A 24,560-nucleotide genomic window follows, 5' to 3' on the forward strand; every position below is an offset into this window, starting at 1 on the left:
ATTGATTTGACATAAGAGTACTTATAACTACTATATTCTACTTGCTAGTCATTTTATACACATTTGTACCTAAAACAGTATCCTCTTATTTAGGTATAAGAACAATCAGGATCCTGATCTATCTTTCTTTCAGGTATGAGTTTTTAAGGCTGATGATGCCCTCATTATGGGTGAGACATGTCCCTATATCTAATATGTTAAGAACTATTTCTTAAATTAAAAAAAAAAAATCTTATGTATTGAACAGGTGGAATTTATAATCTAGTATTATTATTTGACTTTACGATTATGTTCTCGAGACCAGAACAAATGTTGCACCTTACATACTGTACATAAAGTCATGGGAGGTTTTGGGACTGCCTATTACTGTTATGGTCCTAATATAAGACTGGGAATTTCACGTTTTTGTGTTTAAATGTTATAAAAACTGCAGTCATTTTTTTGTGCACGTTACATTTAAAAACTTTGTACCATTTCGCAGTCGTATTGACTTGTGCAGCGAGCACACTTTCCAGCTGAGTCAAGGTCGGGAATAACCGTCATTTCGGAAGTGTTAATGATATTTTTTCTCTTTCCAATTTGGTTGTGATTAATGACTGGCAGAATTTAATATAATGCATTCAAGAACTTGAGGAACGATACTTACATTCGAAACCACATTCTCGAGCTCAACATAACCTTTAAAAGTTTATGTAAGCCTAATTTACACGGTACAAGATTTCCATAAACTGACTACGAACAGTATACTAGTGACCAAATTACAATGGAAGATTAAAAAAATAAGGGATTTCGCTATCATGTTGGGCGCTTTGGTATCTAATGTGCTTTATTTTATTACATTAGAGAATTAAAAACTACTTGTGGTCGATTGTTGTTTGGCTTGGCATTACGGGTGTTAGATTTTTCTTCGAAGTTTGGCCGATCAAAGTTGCTGAAATGAAAGAAGTTTCCAGAGGAAAGTGACAAAGTTTTCCCGGTAAAACTGAATGTAAAGTTTCGAGATTTTTAAGCCGCGTACCGGTAATTAATGTTTGAAGCCAGCCCTACGGCCTAACTTGCCTGCCTCTCACCTGGAAGGCCTGGGTTCAATTCCTGGACAGGTCAGGCATTCTTACCTGGATATGGGGGCTGGTTCCAGGTTCACTCATTCCATGATTACCTTTAATTGAGGAGCTGTTTAATGGTGAGATGGCGATGCCGGTCTAGAGAGCCAGGAATAACAGCTGAAAGGATTTGTCATGTGTCACCTCATAATCTGCAGGCCTCCGGAGCGAGCAGCGGTTGCTTGGTACATGGAAGGGCCATTGGGGCTGTAGTTTGGTTTGGTTTGGTTTGGTTTAGAGGTGTCTGCAAGATTATAAGCATAGCCTACACATTTCAAATTTGTGATGTTTAGCCAAATTGTTGATGGTTCATTCATTCCCGGATTTTTCGTTTTCCCATGTTGTACGTTTTTTTTCTCCGTGATCCCTCCAAAAACGGAGAATTAAGGTTCCACTGTATTACATCATTAATTTCACCTGTACCATCGGCAATTACATTGCAGCTCCATGATCTGACTTCAACACTCTGGGAACATTTTGTCAATGGCCATTACACAAAATAGCCCTTTTATCAATAATCCCCTTTTTAGATGAATCACGATTTCACAAATACGGCACAACATAATATAATATACAATACAAATTAATATTTCCAGGGCCAAATAAAAACTCATTCTTAGGAAATGAGTTGGAATGTGCCTGCACCAAATCCACAGCAACAGACTTAACAAAAAATAAAAGGTACAGTCTGAGATTTGAAACTGTCTCTACACAGTCTAGGTTCGTACAATATCTGTAGATAGGCTTTCTGTCCTAATGTAAGTGTTATTCACAGCTATGATCATTTCATGAATTTCTTCCAGTTTCTATCATTACCAGTGGCACGAACGATTCCATCTGTACTGTCATGCTTAACTTTAAACACATCACTGTTCTAGTCCTGTACAGGAACAGGGGCCAAAACACTGCACAAAACTAAATTATAAGGGAGTGGTGGACCATTCTGTATAGTTTGTGTAGAAAATCTCCAGACAGAACCACAATCTAAGTTTCATGCATTATTGCTTCACATGCACTGCTATTTGGATGACACAGAAACAAAGCTTTACTGCAATTTAGCAGGTGGCGATTCATGTGATGAAGTTTCACAGTAAAAGACCAACTTACCTATTCAACTGATACATATCTCGTTTGCAAATTAAAAATCCACTTATTTCAGAGGACCACTAAAAAATTGAGGAATAAATTATTTTTAGGTTTGATTGCAACCCTGCATTTGTCTGTTAAATTCCCTTTTCTAAAAGTAAGAATGTACTGATTTGAACTGGGTTCTTTCTTTTCTTTTAACAGAATTATGGTCTGAATGTTCTCATAAAATAGAATTTACTGCATTTTCTTGAACTGGGGCCATGATTAGCACAATGAATTGCCAGATGGTTAAAATTTGAGTCCCAGTAGATCACAGGATAACAATTTCACTCTAAAAATTTTGTACCATGAAGGGCATCTGGCCGTACACCGCAGCCCAAGAGCCAAAATGAGCCAGTTTCAGAAATAATGATGATAAACCAGAGGAAGTGCTTTATATGATACATTAAAATAGTTTTATGAAAGAAAATTTGGACATTTTATGAAAACAACATACCTGTCTGTTACCTTCTTGCAGCCATTGAGGTTCAAGTCCTCTACATTGCTGCATAGTTGCGCAAATTTCTTCATGGAACCATCGGCAATTGATTGACAGCCTCGAAGGCTCAACTTGCGGAGAAATCCACCACATCGTTGAGAAATATTTTCTATTACTGCTCCCTGCAAAATATACATAGAATCAGTAATTAACATTTTAAAACAATTACAAAACAATTTCTTCCACTACACAATCAAAAGAACAAACTGTATAAACACAAGACTAATAATTGTAGTTTGTACTGCCCTATTTCTAAGTTACTGCTTTCGACCACTCTGAGTCTAAATGAACAAGAAGTAAGACGTGGTTTTAAACCTCACTACAGAAAGGTACTCTGAATATATGACGAACAAGGTAGCTCCAAGTAGCCTACGCAGTGGCCTCCACGGTATGCACTAGCCATGCGTCTTGGTAGATGTGCTATTTACCAACTGATGAGCCCAACTTAGCACACTGAGGCAAAATGCTGGCAACCAGGAATGAGTTAGCTGGAAAATTCATAATGTCCAATAAGGGACCAACTATATTGGTATTATGAATGAAATATCATCCAAATGTTTAAAAAGTAAGTAAGAATGTACAGTACAGTGTCACCACCATTATTACTGCACTCTCCACTGACAAGGATGCAGAGAGAAATGCTGAACTTTCGTGTTCAATGTATCTATGCATGCTAAGGCCTACCTGGTAAATCACTGCTCTTATCTGTTTCTTATGCTCATTTATTTAATATCAATGGCAAATTAACTAAACTGGGAGAAAAGGAAAAACTATTCTTAAATTTTTTCTAAATAAACTGCATGAACTTAAAATTTTTTCAAACAACAGATCTTGTGAAATATCCTAAAAATGGGTTTGACTAACATTACTGTATAACAATTTAAGTGTTGTTCCAAAATATATCTAGCTTTGCTGAAGAATGGACATTCAAAAATAAATGATGATCTTTCTTATTTAAAGGGGCCTAACATCTAGGTCATCGGCTCCTAATGGTACAAAATGAGATGAGAAATGAAATGACAAATTAAAAGTCCAAACTCCTCCACTGGCCAGAATTCAAAACGCGAGTCTGAAGAATGAATGTATGGATACGAATTTAAAACAATCAGAGGAATCGACCCACTTAACCTCACATGCACAGAAGCCGGTGTAAAACAATAGTATTACTGACAAAGGGACTCCTTCTACAGCACAATACTGAATCGATGATTCTTGTTGTCAAATGGGGTCTAAAATCCAAGACATCGGCCTCTCATAGTGGTACTTTAGCAAAGTAGAACCATGGTATTTGTCATGTTGCGGTACTAATCAAAAGTAGTGTAGACTCGCGGTATTCCACACATTATGGTACTACTCACAAGTAATGAAATTTGCACATGTGATACAGACCCATGGTGTTTCACACATTGCGGCGCCATTTACAGGCAACGCAAACCTATGGAGTTCATCACATAAATGTACTAACCACAGGGACTCATGCTATCCTGTGGTGTTCCTCATATAGTGGTTACTAATCATAGGCAAGCCAGAACCATGGTGTCGCTCATATAGTGGTACTAATCACAGGTACTGTAAAAGCCGGCAACGCACTCTTTTGCTACTAATCACAAACCTATTTGGTACCTAACATAGTGGTGCTACACGCAAGTAAAAGTGACCCATGGTGTTCCCCACGTGGTTCTAATCGCAAGTAGTTTCATGGTCCTAATACAATCAATCCTTGGTCACCACTTTTAGTCGCCTCTTATGACAGGCACGGGATACCGTTGGTGTATTCTTCGTCTGCGTCCCTCACCCATACAGGGTTGTGTGTTCGGTCCGTGAGAGGTATTTTATTTCCCTCAAGTTCGCCGGTAAGCCAGTTATGATCCCCCTATCAGCCACCTGGGACGCGCCACGTGGGAGCATCACCTCTCCCCCTGCTACGCCAGAGTAGTAGGTTCGTGGCAATCAAAAATAAGGTGAGTTGCAGTTTCTTAATCTTCATAAATACAACTGTTCCTGATGACGGTTTTCCTGGTTTCCCATTTTCACACCAGGCAAATGCTGGGGCTGTACCTTAATTAAGGCCACGGCTGCTTCCTTCCCATTCCTAGGCCTTTCCTGTCTCATCGTCGCCATAAGACCTATCTGTGTCGGTGCGACATAAAGCAACTAGCAAAAAAACTAACTTTGAATTTATATAAATAAAATTTAAATTTTCTGTGACCCGAAAGAAAATGAATGCTGGTGAAGTTTGGTTTCAATAAACTGCAGTCCAAACAGTTCTGTACTGGAGGAACATTTTTCTTTTGCTAGTGGCTTTACGTCACACCGACACAAGATAGGTCTTATGGCAACGTTGGGATAGGGAAGGCCTAGGAGTTGGAAGGAAGCGACGTGGCCTTAATTAAGGTACAGCCCCAGTATTTGCCTGGTGTAAAAATGGGAAACAATGGAAAACCATCTTCAGGGCTGCCGACAGTGGGATTCGCACCCACTATCTCCCGGATGCAAGCTCACAGCCACGCGCCCCTAACCACATGGCCAACTCGCCCGGTCGTGGGGAAATAAGATCGTTCTTGTAACTTCACCCTTATTACTTGAGTTCCACAGCTTTGACCATTCACTGATTATGAATTTATATAATTCATGTTTCACTTTTGATATAGGGGCTCTTTTGTATACAGTTTCATTGTCACTAAATGCTGCAAGTTCAGCAAGCTCATCTGCTCTTTAATTACCTAACAGACCTTCATGCCCTTGAACCCACTTAAAACAGATATGTCTTCCATTCTGTGAGAGATCTGTTCTAATGCTACATATCAAAGAATTTAAATTATATTTGTGACTTATAGATTTCTGTTTGCTTGTTGTTTTAAGGGGCCTAACTTCGAAGGTCATCGGCCCATTATAGATTTCAAAGCTGCTTGCGAATCACTATGTATACATTCACTAAACTTTCTTTCTTTTATCCAATGAACTGAATATTTTATACCAAGAAGTTCTGCTTGAAAAATGGAACACTGGGAGGAAAGTTTCATAGTCTTAAAATATATTTCTGCTTCATCTTTATACACAACAAAGACACTTCCTACTAGATTAGTACAATCCTCTTTGGGTGTTCTTGAGCCATCTGTGTAAACTTGTATCGCATGTGAGAGAAAACATTCAGTGATAACATAATCATGATATGCTGGATGACCACATTCAAGGATAATTAGTTTTTGCTCAATGTCATATTCTTGTATTACCTTATTGCATTGTCTTCCTTTCTTAATGTTAGTCAATTCAGCTTTGGCTATGGCTTTTATATGCAAAGGTTCTATAATAAGAGCAGCATCACCGGGCGAGTTGGCCGTGCGCGTAGAGGCGCGCGGCTGTGAGCTTGCATCCGGGAGATAGTAGGTTCGAATCCCACTATCGGCAGCCCTGAAGATGGTTTTCCGTGGTTTCCCATTTTCATACCAGGCAAATGCTGGGGCTGTACCTTAATTAAGGCCACGGCCGCTTCCTTCCAACTCCTAGGCCTTTCCTATCCCATCATCACCATAAGACCTATCTGTGTCGGTGCGACGTAAAGCCCCTAGCAAAAAAAAAGCATCTGTGGATATTGTTCTATAATCTCGTATTATTCTGAGTATAAATCCTCTCTTAATTTGTGCAAATTTACATTGAGCCCATTTCTTCTCTAGGAAATTTTGATATGCTGAAGCACAATATAATATCATTGGCTCAAACGATCCACAATATATTATGCATAAGATATCTGAATTCCAACCCCAAGATGGTTTACAAGCAATAGATAATATTTGCAAGAATTTGCCAGCCTTTTCAGCTAAGCACTGAAAATGAGCTCAAAATGTTAATTTACTATCTATTATGACTCCCAAGTAAGATATTTTGTCTGCGAATGTTAATTGTTTTGAGTTCAATCTGATCTTTCGTTTCTTGACTTTTCTTTTTCTTGTTATTAACATTGCAGTAGTTTGGTTAGGATTAAGTTGTAATTTATCACATCCCCACCTATATATGATTTCTAAAGCAGAATTCCTTCACAGTATTAGCCTTAACCAAGAGAAGAGCATCACCAGCATGAGTTATAATACAGTTGAACCTGACTTATACGTATATCAAGGGGAAGTGAAAAAACTACTTGTAACTCAGAATTACTTAGAAATCAGACTTATGCAATACATCACATATTTACTGAAAAACCAATGGAATAGACCTACATGTGTAAATCCTTGCAAATAATAAATACATTAAGTCAGAAAATATTTTGAACTTGGCCCGGCCTTAAAGAAATCAGATAGTTTGGCTTGTTTCACTTTTCTTGCATTAAGAATATAAACCTCCTTTAGCAAACTTGGTAATGCATTCAAAGCATTTTCACTTCAACTTTTCGCACTGATGGAATGCCTACACACTTCGATTGCACTTTAACACTTCACTCAGTTCTGGTGTCAAGATTCAAGTCGTTATCTCCATCTCCAATGTCACTATCGCTTGTAGCTGGTCCATCACCGCCGCGTTGTTAGCATACATCAGCAATAATCTCTTCATCCAGCCAGATTGTCATCGAAATGCACAAAAGTATCGAATTCTATTTTTTATACCCCCACTGTTAGCTCATTACCAGACAAAACTTCGTCCTCATAATCACATCATAATTAGAGGCAGCCTCTTCTCGTAAGACACCAGTTTTTCAGGAAAGGTTGCTGATTGTGGAGGATGACACCTGCTTCCAGGCAGCCGAAATAAAGTTCATGGCTTGTGGCAAGTTAATGGAGAGAGGTTCATTTCCTGCATCACTCAGTGTTATTAAATGTTGAACCAGCATTTTTCTATAATGCACTTTGAAATTTGCAATGATGCCCAAATCAAGCGGTTGTAGAACGCTGGTACAGTTAGGAGGGAAAAATTTCATTCGGATATTCTCCAGAACGATTTGAGGGGGATGTACTTCACATCGATCCATAAAATGAAGGACCTTCTTCTGTTTCTTTTTCATTTTTTTGTCCAGTTTTTTCAACCACTGTTCCATTGGATTCAACTTCCTTAGGTTTGGTGGCGAGAAGTACTGTTACACAAATTTTATTTTTCTTCCCTCCATGGCATGAGTCACCTTTTTCAGCTAATGTCTTATTAGGAAGGAGATTGTAGAATAGGCCGGTCTCATCACAGTTGTAGATGTTTGAAGGCTGATAATCGCTTACGATACCTGGCAGAACCTCCTCTTTCCAGTGTTGCACCGTGATGTCGTCTGTAGATTTTGAGTCAACGCAAATTGTTCTCCCTGTAATTCCATGACGATATTTAAATCCTTGCAGCCATCCCGATGAAGCCTTGAAAGCAGCAGTGACACTCATCATTTTAGCTAAATCTATCGCCTTTGCCTTCAGCATGTCTGCACTAATTGGTAGAGCTGCAGCTCGCTTTTGCTGGAACCATGTAAAAAGTGCTTTCTCCAAATCTACGTACCTTCCTTCTTGCTGACGGCTGCGCTTTGCTGATTTTGAACCCAGTTTTAAGAACTCATCCAAAATAGCGTTTCTTTTACTGATGACTGTACATAGCGTGGTATAAGCAATGCCTAAGTCTGAAGCGATTTCAGTTTTCGTTTTGTGTGGATTAGCGTCCACTTCTCGTATAACATTTCCCTTTTCTGTTCTCCATGGCTAATCAAAAGCAACTACTGTTCAACAGTAAACATCAGATACCGGCATCGTGGACATTTTATTCTCCGTTGTTCCCACGAAAGAAATTCTCATATTCAAACAAATTTACTGTACTTTCTTTTGTTTACGCACCAAAACCGCCCATTTTGGTTACAATGTACCTTAATCTTTGGCGGCGTGTTAAAAACGACGAAGGTGGAGGAGGAGCGAAGGGGGCTAGCCTTTGTTAAGCAGCCAGTAAGTAAGGGTCAACAATGTCACTCGGCGAAACTCTCTGTTCTGTTTCAGCACCGAAACCTGATCGCTCTATTTCCGCCTACGCCGACAAAGAGGGAACTTCGTAAATACAGTAGTTTCTTTTTAAAAAGCACATTCTCATTACAATTACGCAAAACTCAGTTATATTTCACTGGCACTTAATACGTATAACAGCGAATTATGTATAAACGGATTACGTATAAATAAGATTTAATTAACACGCTTTTAAATTATATTTTGCCAGGACCTAAAAGAAATTACGTACAAATACGAATTACGTAGAACAGAGTTACGTATAAAGCAGGTTTAACTGTATTACAATTTTGTGGAAGAGTTTGTTGCAGTAAATCATCATACAGTATAGTCCAGAAACCTGGACAGTATAGTCCAGAAACCTGGACTGCATACTGAATCTTGAGGACATCCCCTAACAAGAGTCCTAGTTATTGTTCTGGTACCTATTGTTAACCGTACACTGCGATTACTAAAATTTTTTTTTTTGCTAGTTGCTTTACGTCGCACCGACACAGATAGGTCTCATGGCGACGATGGGGCAGGGAAGGGCTAGGAGTGGGAAGGAAGCGGCCGTGGCCTTAATTAAGGTACAGCCCCAGCATTTGCCTGGTGTGAAAATGGGAAACCACGGAAAACCATTTTCAGGGCTGCCGACAGTGGGGTTCGAACCTACTATCTCCCGAATACTAGATACTGACCGCACTTAAGCGACTGCAGTTATCGAGCTTGGTGATTACTAAAATAACTCTGTGCTCATTTATATAAATTCCTTGGACAGGCTTTAACTTTTAGTTCATGAAGAATTTTGGACCACCATGCATTATCAAATGCACCAGAAATGTCCAGAGATACCAGAATGCCAACTTGCTGATTTAAGAAGATTTTCTTAGCCCAATCAACAACATATGTTACTAAGTCTTCTGTAGATTTTTGTGCAGAAAATCCAAATTGTCTATAAATCCAAATTGTCTATCACTCAAATAATTGTTTGCATGAAGAAAATACATAACACAATCAATTACCAGCTTTAAAAAAAAAATTCCAAGCAAAGCTAACAGACATAATGGTCTGGTCGGAGTGCATGTGATGATAAATACATTTTTAACATTTTGCTTAGGAATCACTTTGACTACAAATTTCTTCCAGCAGGTGGGAAAGAAACATAACTTGAGGCACTTATTAAATAGAATTATAAAAAGAGACAGAGGACAGTAATGAATGTGTCTCATAATAATGGCTGAAATTACATTAATATCATACATTTTCTTAAGCAACTGCTTTTGAATACCAATTATTATATTTATTGAAAGCTCCACTTTTCATAAGTATGAAATATTTACTCCTATGAATGACGTGAGATACAATGAGCTGAGCTGTTCTAAATTGACTCTAGAAAAAGATAGGCAGACAGGATAGTTCGAGTTTAGAAAATGGAAAGATCTTACATGTATCTTGAAATATTCAACAAGATAGAGGTGTGTGTCTCTCTCTCTCTCTCTCTCTCCCCCCCCCCCCCCCTGTCATTTCACTTATTGTGCCCCAAGGGTATAAAGCATTCCCGACAATCTTCTGCTTCCAAAACTGGAATCTTCCATGGGAACCCAATGCCATCTCCATTACTATATACACCATAACAGACAAGTATGCCTTTCATTGTTCAGTCTGTAAGCCTCTGTGAATGATGATGATGATGATGATGATGATGATAATGATGGTGCTTGTTGTTTAAAGGGGCCTAACATCTAGGTCATCGACCCCTAATGGTACAAAATGAGGAGAAATGTAATGAAATTTTTTTGCTAGTTGCTTTACGTCGCACCGACACAGACAGGTCTTATGGTGATGATGGGATAGGAAAGAGCTAGGAGTGGGAAGGAAGCGGCCGTGGCTTTAATTAAAGTACAGCCCCAGCATTTGCCTGGTGTGAAAATGGGAAACTATGGAAAACCGTCCGGCTCCATGGCTAAGTGGTTAGCGTGCTGGCCTTTGGTCACAGGGGTCCCGGGTTCGATTCCCGGCAGGGTCGGGAATTTTAACCATAACTGGTTAATTTCGCTGGCACGGGGGCTGGGTGTATGTGTCGTCTTCATCATAATTTCATCCTCATCATGACGCGCAGGTCGCCTACGGGCGTCAAATCAAAAGGCCTGGACCTGGTGAGCCGAAAATGTCCTCGGACACTCCCGGCACTAAAAGCCATACGCCATTTCATTTTTTTAATGGAAAACTATCTTCAGGGCTGCCGACAGTGGGATAATGAAAATTTAAAAGTCTAAAATTCATCCACTGATCAGAACTCAAAACGTGAAGATGAAGGATGAGTGGATGAGTAAGAATTAATCAGTGGATCCAACTCACAATACTGAAAGTTAAAAATAATTCCAAAATCGATCCGCTGACTAGAATTCAATCAACTTAAAACAATCCGTGGATCTTACTCGCAAAAACCCACCTTCCCAGAAAATATCATAAAACAATAGTATTACTTACCAAGGGAGTGCTTCCAAAGCACAATCCTGAATCGATGCTTGTTGTCTAAAGGGGGCCCAAAATCCAAGTCAATGGCCCCTCATAATGCTACTTACCGCTAGTAAAGTAGAACCATAGTATTTCTCATGTTGCGGTACTAATGACAAGTAACGTAGACTCACGGCGTTTCATACATTATGGCACTACTCACAAGTATTGTATGTCGCCCAGCTAACGTATTCCTATGGTGTTTCTCACATAATGGCACCACTCATAGGCAATGCAAACCCATGGCTTTCCCCGCATAGGAGTAATAATCAGGGGAGCTGGTATTCCCGTGCTGTTCCTCACAGTGGGAACTAATCACAGGCATCAAAGACCCACGGTGTCACTCATACAGTGGTACTAATCACAGGCAATACCCAGACACGTGGTGGTTCTCACATAATGGTACTAATCACAGGTACTGTAAACCTACAGTGAACTGTTCTCTGCTGCTACTAAACACAAACCTATTGTGTACCTAACATAGTGGTACTACTCGCAAGTAAAGGCGACCCATGGTGTTCCCCACGTGATGATACTAATCATAAGTAGTTTTGTGGTTCTAGTTCAATCGTCCCTTGGTCGCCTCTTTTATTCGCCTCTTACGGCAGGCAGGGGATACCATGCTTATGTTTGGTTCGCAAGAGCTATTTTATTTCACTCAAGTCTGCCGGCAAGCCGGTTAGGACCCCCCTATCCGCCACCTGGGACACTTCACGTGGGAGTATCACCTCTCCCCCTGCTACGCCAGTGTAGTAGGTTCATGGCCTCTGTGAATGACTGAAATTCCTCTACAATCCTCTATTTACAACCAGCTCTGTGGTCTCCTCTTGTCTTATTTTACTACACTACTCTAGCCATTGCTGCCCAGGTCTCCAGTTACCCCTACGCCTGAGGCCATTATTATCTCCCATTTATCTCACATGTCAGGCTTAGCAGCTCAGACAGCTGACTGCTGTCTTTCTGAACCCAAGTTGGTGGGTTTGATCCCAGGCCAATTCAGTTATATTTGAAAGGGCTCTAATTCATCAGCCTCGTGCCGGTAAATCTATTGGCAGACAAAGGAGTCCTGCAGGTCAAAATTCCGGCACTTCATTGTCTCCAAAAATCTTCAGAACTAGTTAGAGGGACATAAAACCAATAACATTTAAAGAATTTCAGCTCACATGAACGCATCACTAGAGCCAGTTAATTCCGGGCGCTATATGATGATACATACATACATACATACATACATACATACATACATACATACATACATAATCATTATAGACTGTTATGCCTTTCAGCGTTCAGTCTGCAAGCCTCTGAGAATTTACTAAACGTCGCCACAATCCTCGATTTGCAACTAGTGCTGTGGCCTCATTTAGTTCTACACCTCTTATCTTTAAATCGTTAGAAACAGAGTCTAACCATCGTCGTCTTGGTCTCCCTCTACTTCTCTTACCCTCCATAACAGAGTCCATTATTCTCCTAGGTAACCTATCCTCCTCCATTCGCCTCACATGACTCCACCACCGAAGCCGGTTTATGCGTACAGCTTCATCCATCGAGTTCATTCCTAAATTAGCCTTTATCTCCTCATTCCAAGTACCCTCCTGCCATTGTTCCCACCTGTTTGTACTAACAATCATTCTTGCTACTTTCATGTCTGTTACTTCTAACTTATGAATAAGATATCCTGAGTCCACCCAGCTTTCGCTCCCATAAAGCAAAGTTGGTCTGAAAACAGACCGATGTAAAGATAGTTTCGTCTGGGAGCTGACTTCCTTCTTACAGAATACTGCTGATCGCAACTGCGAGCTCACTGCATTAGCTTTACTACACCTTGATTCAATCTCACTTACTATATTACCATCCTGGGAAAACACACAACCTAAATACTTGAAATTATCGACCTGTTCTAGCTTTGTATCACAAATCTGACATTCAATTCTGTTGGATTTCTTACCTACTGACATCAATTTAGTCTTTGAGAGGCTAATTTTCATACCATACTCATTGCACCTATTTTCAAGTTCCAAGATGTTAGACTGCAGGTTTTCGGCACAGTCTGCCATTAAGACCAAGTCGTCAGCATAGGCCAGGCTGCTTACTACATTTCCACCTAACTGAATCCCTCCCTGCCATTTTATACCTTTCAGCATATGATCCATGTAAACTACAAACAGCAAAGGTGAAAGATTACAGCCTTGTCTAACTCCTGTAAGTACCATGAACCAAGACTCATTCTACCATCAATTCTCACTGAAGCCCAATTGTCAACATAAATGCCTTTGATTGATTTTAATAATCTACCTTTAATTCCATAGTCCCCCAGTATAGCGAACATCTTTTCCCTCGGTACCCTGTCATATGCTTTCTCTAGATCTACGAAACAAACACAACTGACTATTCCTCTCGTAGCATTTTTCAATTACCTGCCGCATACTGAAAATCTGATCCTGACAGCCTCTCTGTGGTCTGAAACCACACTGGTTTTCATCCAACTTACTCTCAACGACTGATCGTACCTTCCCTTCCAAGATGCTTGTGAATATTTTGCCTGGTATACTAATCAACGAGATACCTCAATAGTTGTTGCAATCTTTCCTGTTCCCTTGCTTATAGATAGGTGCAATTACTGCTTTTGTCCAATCTGAAGGTACCTTACCAACACTCCACGCTAATTTTACTACTCTATGAAGCCATTTCATCCCTGCCTTCCCACTATACTTCACCATTTCAGGTCTAATTTCATCTATTCCTGCTGCCTTATGACAATGGAGTTTATTTACTATCCTTTCCACTTCCTCAAGCATAATTTCACCAACATCAGTTTCCTCCTCCCCATGAGCTTGACTGTTTGCAACACCACCATGATGATTTCCTTTTACATTGAGAAGATGTTCAAAATATTCCCTCCACCTCTCCAGTGATTCCCTGGGATCTGTTACGAATTCACCTGAATTACTAAAACACTGTTCATTTCTTTTTTCCCTCCCTTCCTAAGATTCTTTATTACTGTCCAGAAAGGTTTCCCCTGCTGCTTGACCTAGCCTTTCCAGGTTATTACCAAAATCTTCCCACGACTTCTTTTTGGATTCAACAACTATTTGTTTCGCTCTGTTTCTTTCATCTACATACAAATCCCTGTCTGCCTCGGCCCTTGTTTGGAGCCATTTCTGATAAGCCTTCTTTTTACGTTTACAGGCTGCTCTCACTTCATCATTCCACCAAGATGTTCGCCTTTTCCCATCTTTACACACAGTTGTTCCTAGGCATTCCCTTGCTGTTTCTACTACAGCATCCCTGTATGCCACCCATTCACTTTCTATATCTTGAACCTGCTTACTGTAACTGTTCGAAACTTCTCACTAATCATATCCATGTACTTCTGTCTAATTTCCTCGTCCTGGAGATTTTCTACCCTTATTCGTTTGCAGACAGATTTCACTTTCTCTACCCTAGGCCTAGAGATACTTAGTTCACTACAGATCAGATAATGGTCTGTATCATCGAAAAATCCCCGAAAAACTCGCACATTCCTAGAAGATTTCCTGAATTCAAAGTCTGTTAAGATATAGTCTATTATGGATCTGGTACCTCTAGCCTCCCATGTGTAGCGGTGAATAGCCTTATGCTTGAAGAATGTATTCGTAACAGCTAAACCCATACTAGCACAGAAGTCCAGCAAACGCTTCCCATTCCTATTAGCTTCCATATCTTCCCCACATTTACCAATCACCCCTTCGTATCCTTCAGTTCTATTCCCAACTCTCGCACTGAAATCGCCCATTAGCACTATTCTATCCTTGCTGTTGACCCTGACCACGATGTCACTCAATGCTTCATAAAACTTGTCAACTTCATCCTCATCTGCACCCTCACATGGTGAATACACGGACACAATTCTTGTCCTAATTCCTCCCACTGACAAATCTACCCACATCATTCGCTCACTTACGTGCCTAACAGAAACTATGTTGCGTGCAATGGTATTCCTGATAAAGAGCCCTACCCCAGACTCTGCCCTTCCCTTTCTAACACCCGTCAAGTACACTTTATAATCTCCTATCTCTTCCTCCTTATCTCCCCTTACCCGAATATCACTTACTCCTAGCGCATCCAGATGCATCCTCTTTGCTGACTCAGCAAGTTCTACCTTCTTTCTTCCATAATCCCCATTAATATTGATAGCTCCCCATCGAATTCCATTTCGTTCGCCAAGTTGTTTCCAAGGAGTCTCTCGCCTGTCAAATGGGAGTGGGACTCCATTACTCCCATAGGTCCGAGGCTTGCTTAAAGTGTTCTGAGCTCGGTAAATTCATGAAGCAGGATGCTGCCCTACTTGCACATAGTCCAAGTGAGGATCTCTCCTCTAACGGGTTATGGACCACCGGTGAATTGTGTAGTCCTAGCCGCCTGAGCACAAGGAGGGCCACGACTCAGAATATGTCCGAGATGCCCGGTATCCCGACTCTCAGGACCACTTACTAGGCCACTCAGCTGTTGCCCATGGTTCACGAACTAGGACGTGACTACAGTAACCCACAAACATGAACCATCATTATGATCATGATTATTCCTAATTGAGCTTTATCCCACTGGGAGGGCTTTCCTGCCAATGTTCCCACCTGTGAGAATCTTTCTCGCTAATTTCATGTCTGTTACCTCCAGCTAATGAATAAGACATCCTGAGAAATTGCACACTCACCATACACAGCAGTGATTTCACGATGAATGTCCGTGCAACTGAGCCGCTTAGCCCATAGAAATCTGACTGTTGCATTCACCTCCAGTTTGGAGTGAACATCCAGTTGAAATGCCAGTGAGCCTAGCTCGTTCTGCACACACGACACGATAGGATACCACACCAACCTTCCTATCAAACGTGTCAGCAGTTATTGTAGCTTGCTCTACATTGGCCACAGTCACGTCACACAGTGTGTTCTCGTGGCGAGCTAGTGTAACTTCCTTTTTGATTTGCCCTCGTATAACTATGACACGGGAATCCTACTGCTGAGTTAGGGAAGTGGCTTCTAACAAACTTTTATCGTGGACGCTTCACTGTAGGTGTTTCTATGGTGGGATATAATTCTAGTGAGGTGGATTTTCACATAAGCTTGGTTATTTCTCACTACAATGCTTCTCATTCAGAGTGGTGGGATAGTAATTTTGTTGTACATAGCAACATTATCTACTGACGTACTACTGGACCAAGTCCTACTGCCTGCTTTGAGGTTCTCGTATATAGAACGCGATAACTGATAAAAGACAGTTGCCAGTGCCTTTCATTCAGTGACGTGAGGTTACCATTAATATTGTCTACTGGCATAAAGACTACACTAAATAAAGTCCTACTCCTTGCTTTGAAGTGTTCGCATATACACAGCAATATTAATAAATGACAATATTCGATATACTGTACACTGGCAGGAAAAAAAAAAAATCCAAACACCATGAAATAAGGAATGTAGAATACAGAAGTTTTGGCAATATATTTGTCGAGGTAACATATTTAATAGAGTAAAAGGTACAAGAATACAGGTTAATATCCGCATGAGAAAAGCCATTGCAAATGTGCCATGCTGGTCCAGTAATAACTGGTGTAATTGCCTGAATGTTGAATGCAGGCATGCAAACGCGCATGCATTGTGTCGTACAGGTGCCAGATGTCAAATTGTGGAATGGAGTTCCATGCCTGTTGCACTTGTTATTACAAGATATTAGAATCATTCCGTATTAACGGTTTTCACTTTACAAGGAGGACCCATTTAATTTTTCCTATGTAAAGTGTAAACTGTCACTTGGTCGGTCAATACAGGAACGGTTAATGCCAGTTGTGGATGACGCTGGAGTTGTCGTCTGATGATGTCCCATACGTGCTTGACTGGGGACGAATTAGGGGATTGAGCAGGCCAATGCAACACGTTGACACACTGTAGAGCACGTTGGGTTACAATAGTGGCATGGAGGCATGCATTATCCTGTTGGAAAATACCCCCACGAATGACATTCATGAATGGCAGCACATCAGGTTGAATCACCAGACGGATGTACACATCTACAGTTAGGAAGAGTGGGATAACCATGAGAGTGTTCCTGCTGTCATAGGAAATTGCTTCCCAGACCAGAATTCCTGGTGTGTAGGTCCAGTGTGTCGACGCCACAGATAGATGGAATGCAGGCACTCACCTGGCCTCTTTCTAACAAACATACAGCAATCACTGGCACCAAGGCAGAATCAGCTTTCATCGGAAAACACAACGGACCTCTACTCCATCCTCCACTGAGCTCTCGCGTGACACCACTGAAGTTGCAGACGGCGGTAGTTTGGGGTAAGTGGAGTACACGCTGCAGGGCGCCTGGCTTGGAGCTGTCCTTCAAGTAACCGATTTCGAACAGTTCTTTGCATCACTTTGGTGCCAACTGCTGCTGAAATCGCTGCTGCAGACGCAGTCTGCTGTGCTACAGCCATACGCTGAATACACCAGTCCTCCCTCTCGGTGGTGCCATGGGGACGTCTGGAGCCCGATCTTCTTGAGAGCGTACCTTCTCGTGACCACTGCTGCCAGCATACATGCAAGAAAAATCCACCTTCACGTAGCCTTATTATACGGCCTCGTTCAACTGCAGTGAGCTGTTGATACTGGCCTCTTCGTCGACCTAAAGGCATTCTTGACTCACTCACAGTTACTCCGTCCAATCTCACAGATGACTAACACTCTCGCACACTACAGCCTGTATTTAACATAAACCTGATGTGCAACATCAAGGGGCCTCTACTAGTGCCACGCTAATGCGATTTGTGGGTAATCTGAATCAACATCATCTTTCAGATGTATAAACACGCCTACCAACATTCGTTTATCTAGCACAATCCCTTCTTGGGTTTTGGAAAAAAAAAATTCTGCCAGAGTAATTGTGTTATGTACATTTAAGTGGCTATGTAGCAGACATTGTCTTTATGTATTTGTACTACAATGACAGATTTAATAAGTGAATTAGAGTCTGGTGATGACTGAACAGATCATGTTAATTTGTTTCGTGATGAATGTTTCCAGAGGAATTTTAGTCTGCAGAAAAGGTTGTCCTTAACTGGAGCTCTGGGCTTCATACAATCGGCTTTACCTCTACACAGACAGATACCATATTTACGCAAATAATCCCCACCGCTGAATAATTCGCACACTCTAATTTTAAGGAGGATAATTTTGAAAAAAAATGAAACTAGCTAACATTCCTTCCAGTGAAAGAGTAACATAGACATAAACAAACATTTCATATCACTCCTCGAGTTCCACATCAAACAACCAGATTTAGTGCAGATGGAAGATAAGGAAAATGAGGTGTCCATGGCAGAGACTGAGTGGGCCACGAAAAGAATGAAACTAGGCAAGGCAGCTGGAATTGACGAGATCACCATAGAAATGATAACAGTAGCAGGAACAGTTGGTCTCCAGTGGTTGTATAGACTCTTCAGAGTGGTATGGAGAGAAAAGACTGTTTCAAAAGAGTGGACAAAAAAGGTCATTATAACAATTTTCAAGAAAGGAGACAGGGAGCAATGTGAAAATTACAGAGGAGTGACACTGATACCTCATACAGCTAAGATCCTTGAAAGAATCTTGGATAAACTAATAAGAGACAGAGTAGAGGGAAAATTGGCAGAACCAGTATGGATTCAGAAGAGGCAGGTCCACATTTGACCCAATGTTTACACTGCATCAAATGATGGAAAGGTATTTCTAATATGGAAAGGACATGGTAGTAATGTTTCTAGATATTGAAAAGGCATATGACAGTGTCCCAAGGAATTTGGTATGGAAAACATTGACAGAGGCACAGATTGGGAATGAAACAATGTAGATGGTAATAGCGTTGTATCAAAATTGCAAAAGCTGTGTTAGAACCAAAGTGGGTCAAACTGTTCGGTTCCGAGTTGAGACAGGCTTAAGACAAGTGTATTGTCTCCCTTACTCTTCATTATCATCATGGATAGAATTCTACATAATATCAAGGAGAATATGATGGGTGAGCAAGTAAAGTCTATGCTCTTTGCTGATGACACTGCACTTTGGGGAGATAATGAACAGGAAGTAAAGACACAATTTGGTTTATGGAATGAGGAGATAAAAATTTTTGAAGATTAGTACTTTGCACGTAATAAATTTCATATTAGAGCCCACATTGTCAAAGTATCAACTTGTGAAAATTTAAATTTATAATTCCACCTTTACAATACTGTAATTGTCTTTATTAAATTCATGCTTCATCCTCTTATGGGACATCTTCAGTCACACATACAAACACTGAAAATAAGGTGAGGACACATTAAAATAAGTTCATGTGTCATGATTGTGAGAAATATATAGCAATCTTTGGAAACAAAAATTGACTGTGGGAAGAAAATAAGTACCATATGTTATCTTTGTATGTTCATAGGTTTATTTGTTGGACTTCAAAGTGTAATATTTTGAAAAGAGGGTTTTTTAATGTGGATTTTATGTATAAATCATGTTTTCCATAGAATTAAGGCTTTAATAACTTTTTAGACATGGTATACTTTCACGTGTAAAGTCTGTAGGATGCTTCGAGGAATTTCTGATTGCAAATTGGAAATTTCTCGAAGCTACACGCGGTATTTTGTCAGCAGTATTTTCTGGGACCTTTTTGGCCATAATAAAACCATTTGCTATTGGCAAATGCTAGAAATGTGGGTGCGCTCATTGGTTGTTATGCGATGTCACCACTTCCAGCTCTGGCCACTTGGCAATAGCCAAGCTCATTCCCTCTGTCCTGTAGTTCTGACCAGCAACGAGTGAAGTTGTCTTCCCCACCTGATGGATCCCCAGCCCTTCAAGGTAAGCACTATATCCTTATTATTTCAGATTTTTACGTTTCAAATGTAGCTTTAATTTAATCTGCTTTACCTCCAGAGTTTGCTGAAATTTCCCCGTTCGCCAAATTTAATTTCGCATGACTTAGCCTGCACGGCTAGTCATATTCATTTTGTGTTAAAGGCACTTCTCTTTTCTTTTGGTTTTGTAAATTGCTTTATATGTAAAATTTCATTTCTCTTTTCTTTGGTTGTAATTATATAAATGTGTAAATTTTAATTTTCCCCAGGGTGTGCCTCTCGTAATTCAGTTTCCTCTTAATATATTCTCATTCGGTACAAGGTCCTTGTTCTGAAGTGTTTTAGGAAAGGCTGCTTTCTGAATGGGCTCTGTGTTAAGATGTTAATTATTTTTACCTTTCCCTTCTTTCACCATGTGTTACTTTTCCATTATTATCATGTCTTAAAATGTAGGCATCATTTGTGAACATGTGTTACTTTTTTATTATTATTATTATTATTATTATTATTCTTGTCTTAACATGTAGGCATCATTTGTGAACATGTGTTACTTTTCTTAATTGTGTTAAACTATTCCTACTTTTGGTATGTTTTCAAACTCACTGCTGTGAAGCTTGTACGCATCTCTCTAAATTTGTTGTGTTAAACTTGCGTCATTGATGGTTCCGATTGTAATGTTATTTATTTTATCACCCTTATTATTTCAGCAAAATGTAATACGTATATCAAATCACCGCTAATTTTGTTTCACCAGTAATGCCAATACCTTCCAACACCCTGGGTAGGGTCCCGTCGCTTCCGACCTCTGTTCCTTTAGTTGTCATGTTGCCTAAACTGATAATTACATTCTGCTGTTTTCTGCATTAATCGTATGTATTTGATGTTTTAAAAATTATTATTCTCCTTTATATCATGAATTATTGTTATTATTATTATTATTACGTTTTAATTTCTATGATGCGTAATACCGAAAGGGTTACATAATGGTACCAGAACCTTGGGTTACTGTTGAAATGGAGGTTAACGATGACTGTTTTTAGTGAAGATACCTAAAGAATCATCTCATATTGCTATTTCTTGTGGTCAACATGTCTAGTGCTATCTCTCACCCTTTCCATTTGAGGAAGGAGGAATTAATTTACGAACTTCGTATTTGTAAATTTATTCAACAAGAAGGGTTAGAGATGACACAAGCCTGTTAAAACAATCCCTAAATTTATTAGTGTCAGTCTCCGAGTTATCGACAGATGAAGTGTGCGCATCTTTGGCAATCCTTAGAGATAAATTTACTGAGTTTAGTGCTATTCTTTTGTCCTTTTTTCCTCCGAACCATCTAATGCTCAATTAACACATGTGTAAGCCCAAGTGCAGCATTACGTGGATATGATTCGCGATTTGTTAGCTCTTAATTTATCTGCAAATGAGCGAGATGAGTGTGAATTCTTACTGTCACAGTTCTCTGGCATTTTCGATAAAATAGTAGGCTTGCTAGAAGGCAACGCGTTGCCTAGTTCAAGCTCTGTCAGCTCCGTCCAATACTTGTGTGACAGTGAAACAATTTCTGTATCGACTGCCTCCCAAACTTGTACGGTGGTAACTAGTGATAATGTTCCCCAGTGATTTTCTGCTATTTTTACAAGTGCTTCTCGGCCTCTAAGTAATGCATGTAATGGTTCTTTTACTCAAGTTGGTATGTCTCGTATTCCTTTGGCACCTGGCAATGATAATGTGTCTTTGTGTCAACCTTCTGTTGCAACCCAAATATTTCTCATTCGATAATGCAAAATTATCCCCATGTCCAAGTGTCGCCTGTATCAACTGCTGCGGTGGTTTTTCAAATGTGCAAAAATGTTTAGCCGATGCGAATATCTGCGCCGGTTTCAATGCAATCTAACGGCAGTCCTAACCTCACTTTCAGTACTTCATTTCCCAAGGGCGTTTGAACCAAGAGTACTATGCAACTGTGATTCCTTCCCAGAACCAATCTAGTCCTTCTAAGGTACTTCCTATACCTGCTGTCTCTCAAATTTTTTCCAATTTACCTCACCCATTAACGGCTGTATTTAAGGGTGTATCAAAGTTCACCGCTAATTTGACTGATGAGATCATTTCTTTTCTACGATTTTTAGTTGAATTTACAGATCAGGCTATTCTATACTCTTTTAGTGACAATTTCTTCCAAGTCTTATATCCACATCCTCCTCTGCGAACCATGTGACCTTGCCGCGGTGGGGAGGCTTGCGCGTCCCAATGATGCAGATAGCCGAGCCGCAGGTGCAACCATATCGGATGGGTATCTGTTGAGAGACCAGACTAACGAATGGTTCATCGAAAGGGGGGTAGCAGCCTTTCGGTAGTTGCAAGGGCGGCAGTCTAGACACTGTCACTGAAAACGTCCGCAGCAATCCCAAGCGCTACTGGAGTCTCATCAACACACGGAGAAGGACGGAGCGGATTCCTGTCAGCGTGAAATACAACGATGCAACAGCAGATGGCGCTGATCGAAATGAACTATTCAACAGGTATTTCTTCTCCAACTTCTCCTCTCCCTTCCAAAACCAACCGCTCCCTCCCGTTGGTACAGCTTCAAACAGAACCCTATCAAGCATAACTACCACACCAAGTGAATTTCATAACCTTATTCAAACTCTTCGTACCAACAAAGCTACAGGTGCCGACACTATAGGTCCTCTTTTCCCAAAAAATACTGCCAGTACTCTTTGCGTCCCTTTCTCTAAATTATTTAACAGATGTTTTGCCGCGGGCTATTTCCTATTACCTAGAAACAGGCAAATATTGTTCCACTTCTCAAATCAGGCAACAAATTTAATGTTTCATCTTAGCGACCAATCTCTATTCTCCCCACAGTATCCTTTATCTTTGAAAAAATTATACACCAGCGTATCCTCGCATTCACTTTGCCGTATATCTCAACCAAGCAGCATGGTTTTCTACCAGGTGGCTCTTGTCTAACAAACCTGGCCACTCTGCATAGCTTTGCATCACACACCATTGCAGCTAAATCACAGCTGGATATCTGCTACGTAAACATTTCGAAAGCTTTCGATTCAGTAGACCATACTCTGTTGCTCCATAAACTCTCCGAACGATTTAATATACATGGCAGTCTTCTGACCCTTCTTGCTGGCCTCCTACATAACCGTTGGCAGAGAGTGGTAATATCAGACACTTCATCCTCATGGTTACCAGTCACCTCTGGTGTCCCACAAGGCAGTAATCTTGGTCCTTTGCTGTTTTCTTTGTTTATGGATGATCTGCCGTAAGAACTCAATGAAACAGCGAATACCCTACTCTTTCCTGACGACTGCAAGATATTTAGGGAGATCAGGAATCCACCAGATGCAGCTCTCCTATAGACCTCACTTAATGCCCTTTCGAACTGGTGCCGCACTTGGAAAGTTATCCCCAATCCACAAAAATGCAGCCACATGACCATAACACTGCATAAATCTCCTCTACCGACATCATATTACCTACTCGACAAGCCCATCACCGTGGTTACGCAACAGCGTGACCTAGGTGTAATATTCGATACAAAATTACAATTTAAGACCCATATAGAAACATACACAACCAAGGCTATGAAATTACTAGGCATTCTCTATCGCTTCACAGAAATTTATGACCCCAATGCTCTTCGTCACTTCTTCCTCACGATCGTTCAACCTCTCTTAAACTACTGCTCTCTGATTTGGACAACAGCCACCCCCTCCAATACTAAGCAGTTAGACAGAGCAGTGTCCTTCTTTGCTGCAATTGTAAGGAACAGAAATCCCAAGCTCAGAAATCTGTCTACGCAGCAGGTATTCATGGCAATTAATGTGTCACCGCTGCACATCAGGCGACAGGTAGCTGACCTGAGTTTCCTCCACGGGATCTTAAATGGACATTACCGCCCGGAACATCTTGTCTCACCCTTCTCTCTCCGCGTTCCTTCCCGCTCCACCAGAACCAAAGACCTTCTCCACATTTCCCACACTCAGCACTCAATACTTCAATGATCTTTCCTAATCCACCTCCCAACACTCTTTAACAATATTAATAGGAGACAAGAGCTTGATATAGCATCAAATAAAAGTGTATTCGAGAGGTGTGTAAATAGTATCTTAAAGATAAGTTGTTTGAAGGGATTATACCGCCATCTTGACCCACGACGACCAGGCTATGAACATGGACATTCTCATGGTTTTTGATTTGGACAGTTATTAGTAGGATGTGTACCTGATCTTGTTATATTTTGTTATGTTTGTTATATTTTATTATGAAAGTTTACATTTGTTAAATAGTCTGTTGACAGTGCAAGTGAAATTTGCTCAGTGTAGCTGCATCTTGAAATAAATAAATAACTAAATAACTAAATAAATAAATAAATAAATAACTAAATAAATAAACAACTAAATAACTAAATAAATAAATAAATAACTAAATAAATAAATAACTAAATAACTAAATAAATAACTAAATAAATAAATAAATAAATAAATAAATAAATAAATAAATAAATAAATAAATAAAAATAA

General features: G+C 40.2%; 1 protein-coding gene across 6 annotated transcripts in view; it reads right to left on the minus strand.

Annotated features, from left to right (window-relative positions):
• LOC136874049 (F-box/LRR-repeat protein 20) overlaps window positions 1-24,560 on the minus strand; it is a 458,706-nt gene that overhangs the window by 173,228 nt on the left and 260,918 nt on the right. For all 6 annotated transcript variants that reach the window (XM_068227643.1, XM_067147555.2, XM_068227641.1 and 3 more), the window contains one exon: window positions 2,689-2,852. In XM_068227643.1, coding sequence (XP_068083744.1) covers window positions 2,689-2,852 — 164 coding nt within the window. The remainder of the gene's footprint in view (window positions 1-2,688; window positions 2,853-24,560) is intronic.

This window comes from Anabrus simplex, chromosome 5, assembly GCF_040414725.1.
Source record: "Anabrus simplex isolate iqAnaSimp1 chromosome 5, ASM4041472v1, whole genome shotgun sequence".
NCBI classification, from domain to species: Eukaryota; Metazoa; Arthropoda; class Insecta; order Orthoptera; family Tettigoniidae; genus Anabrus; species Anabrus simplex.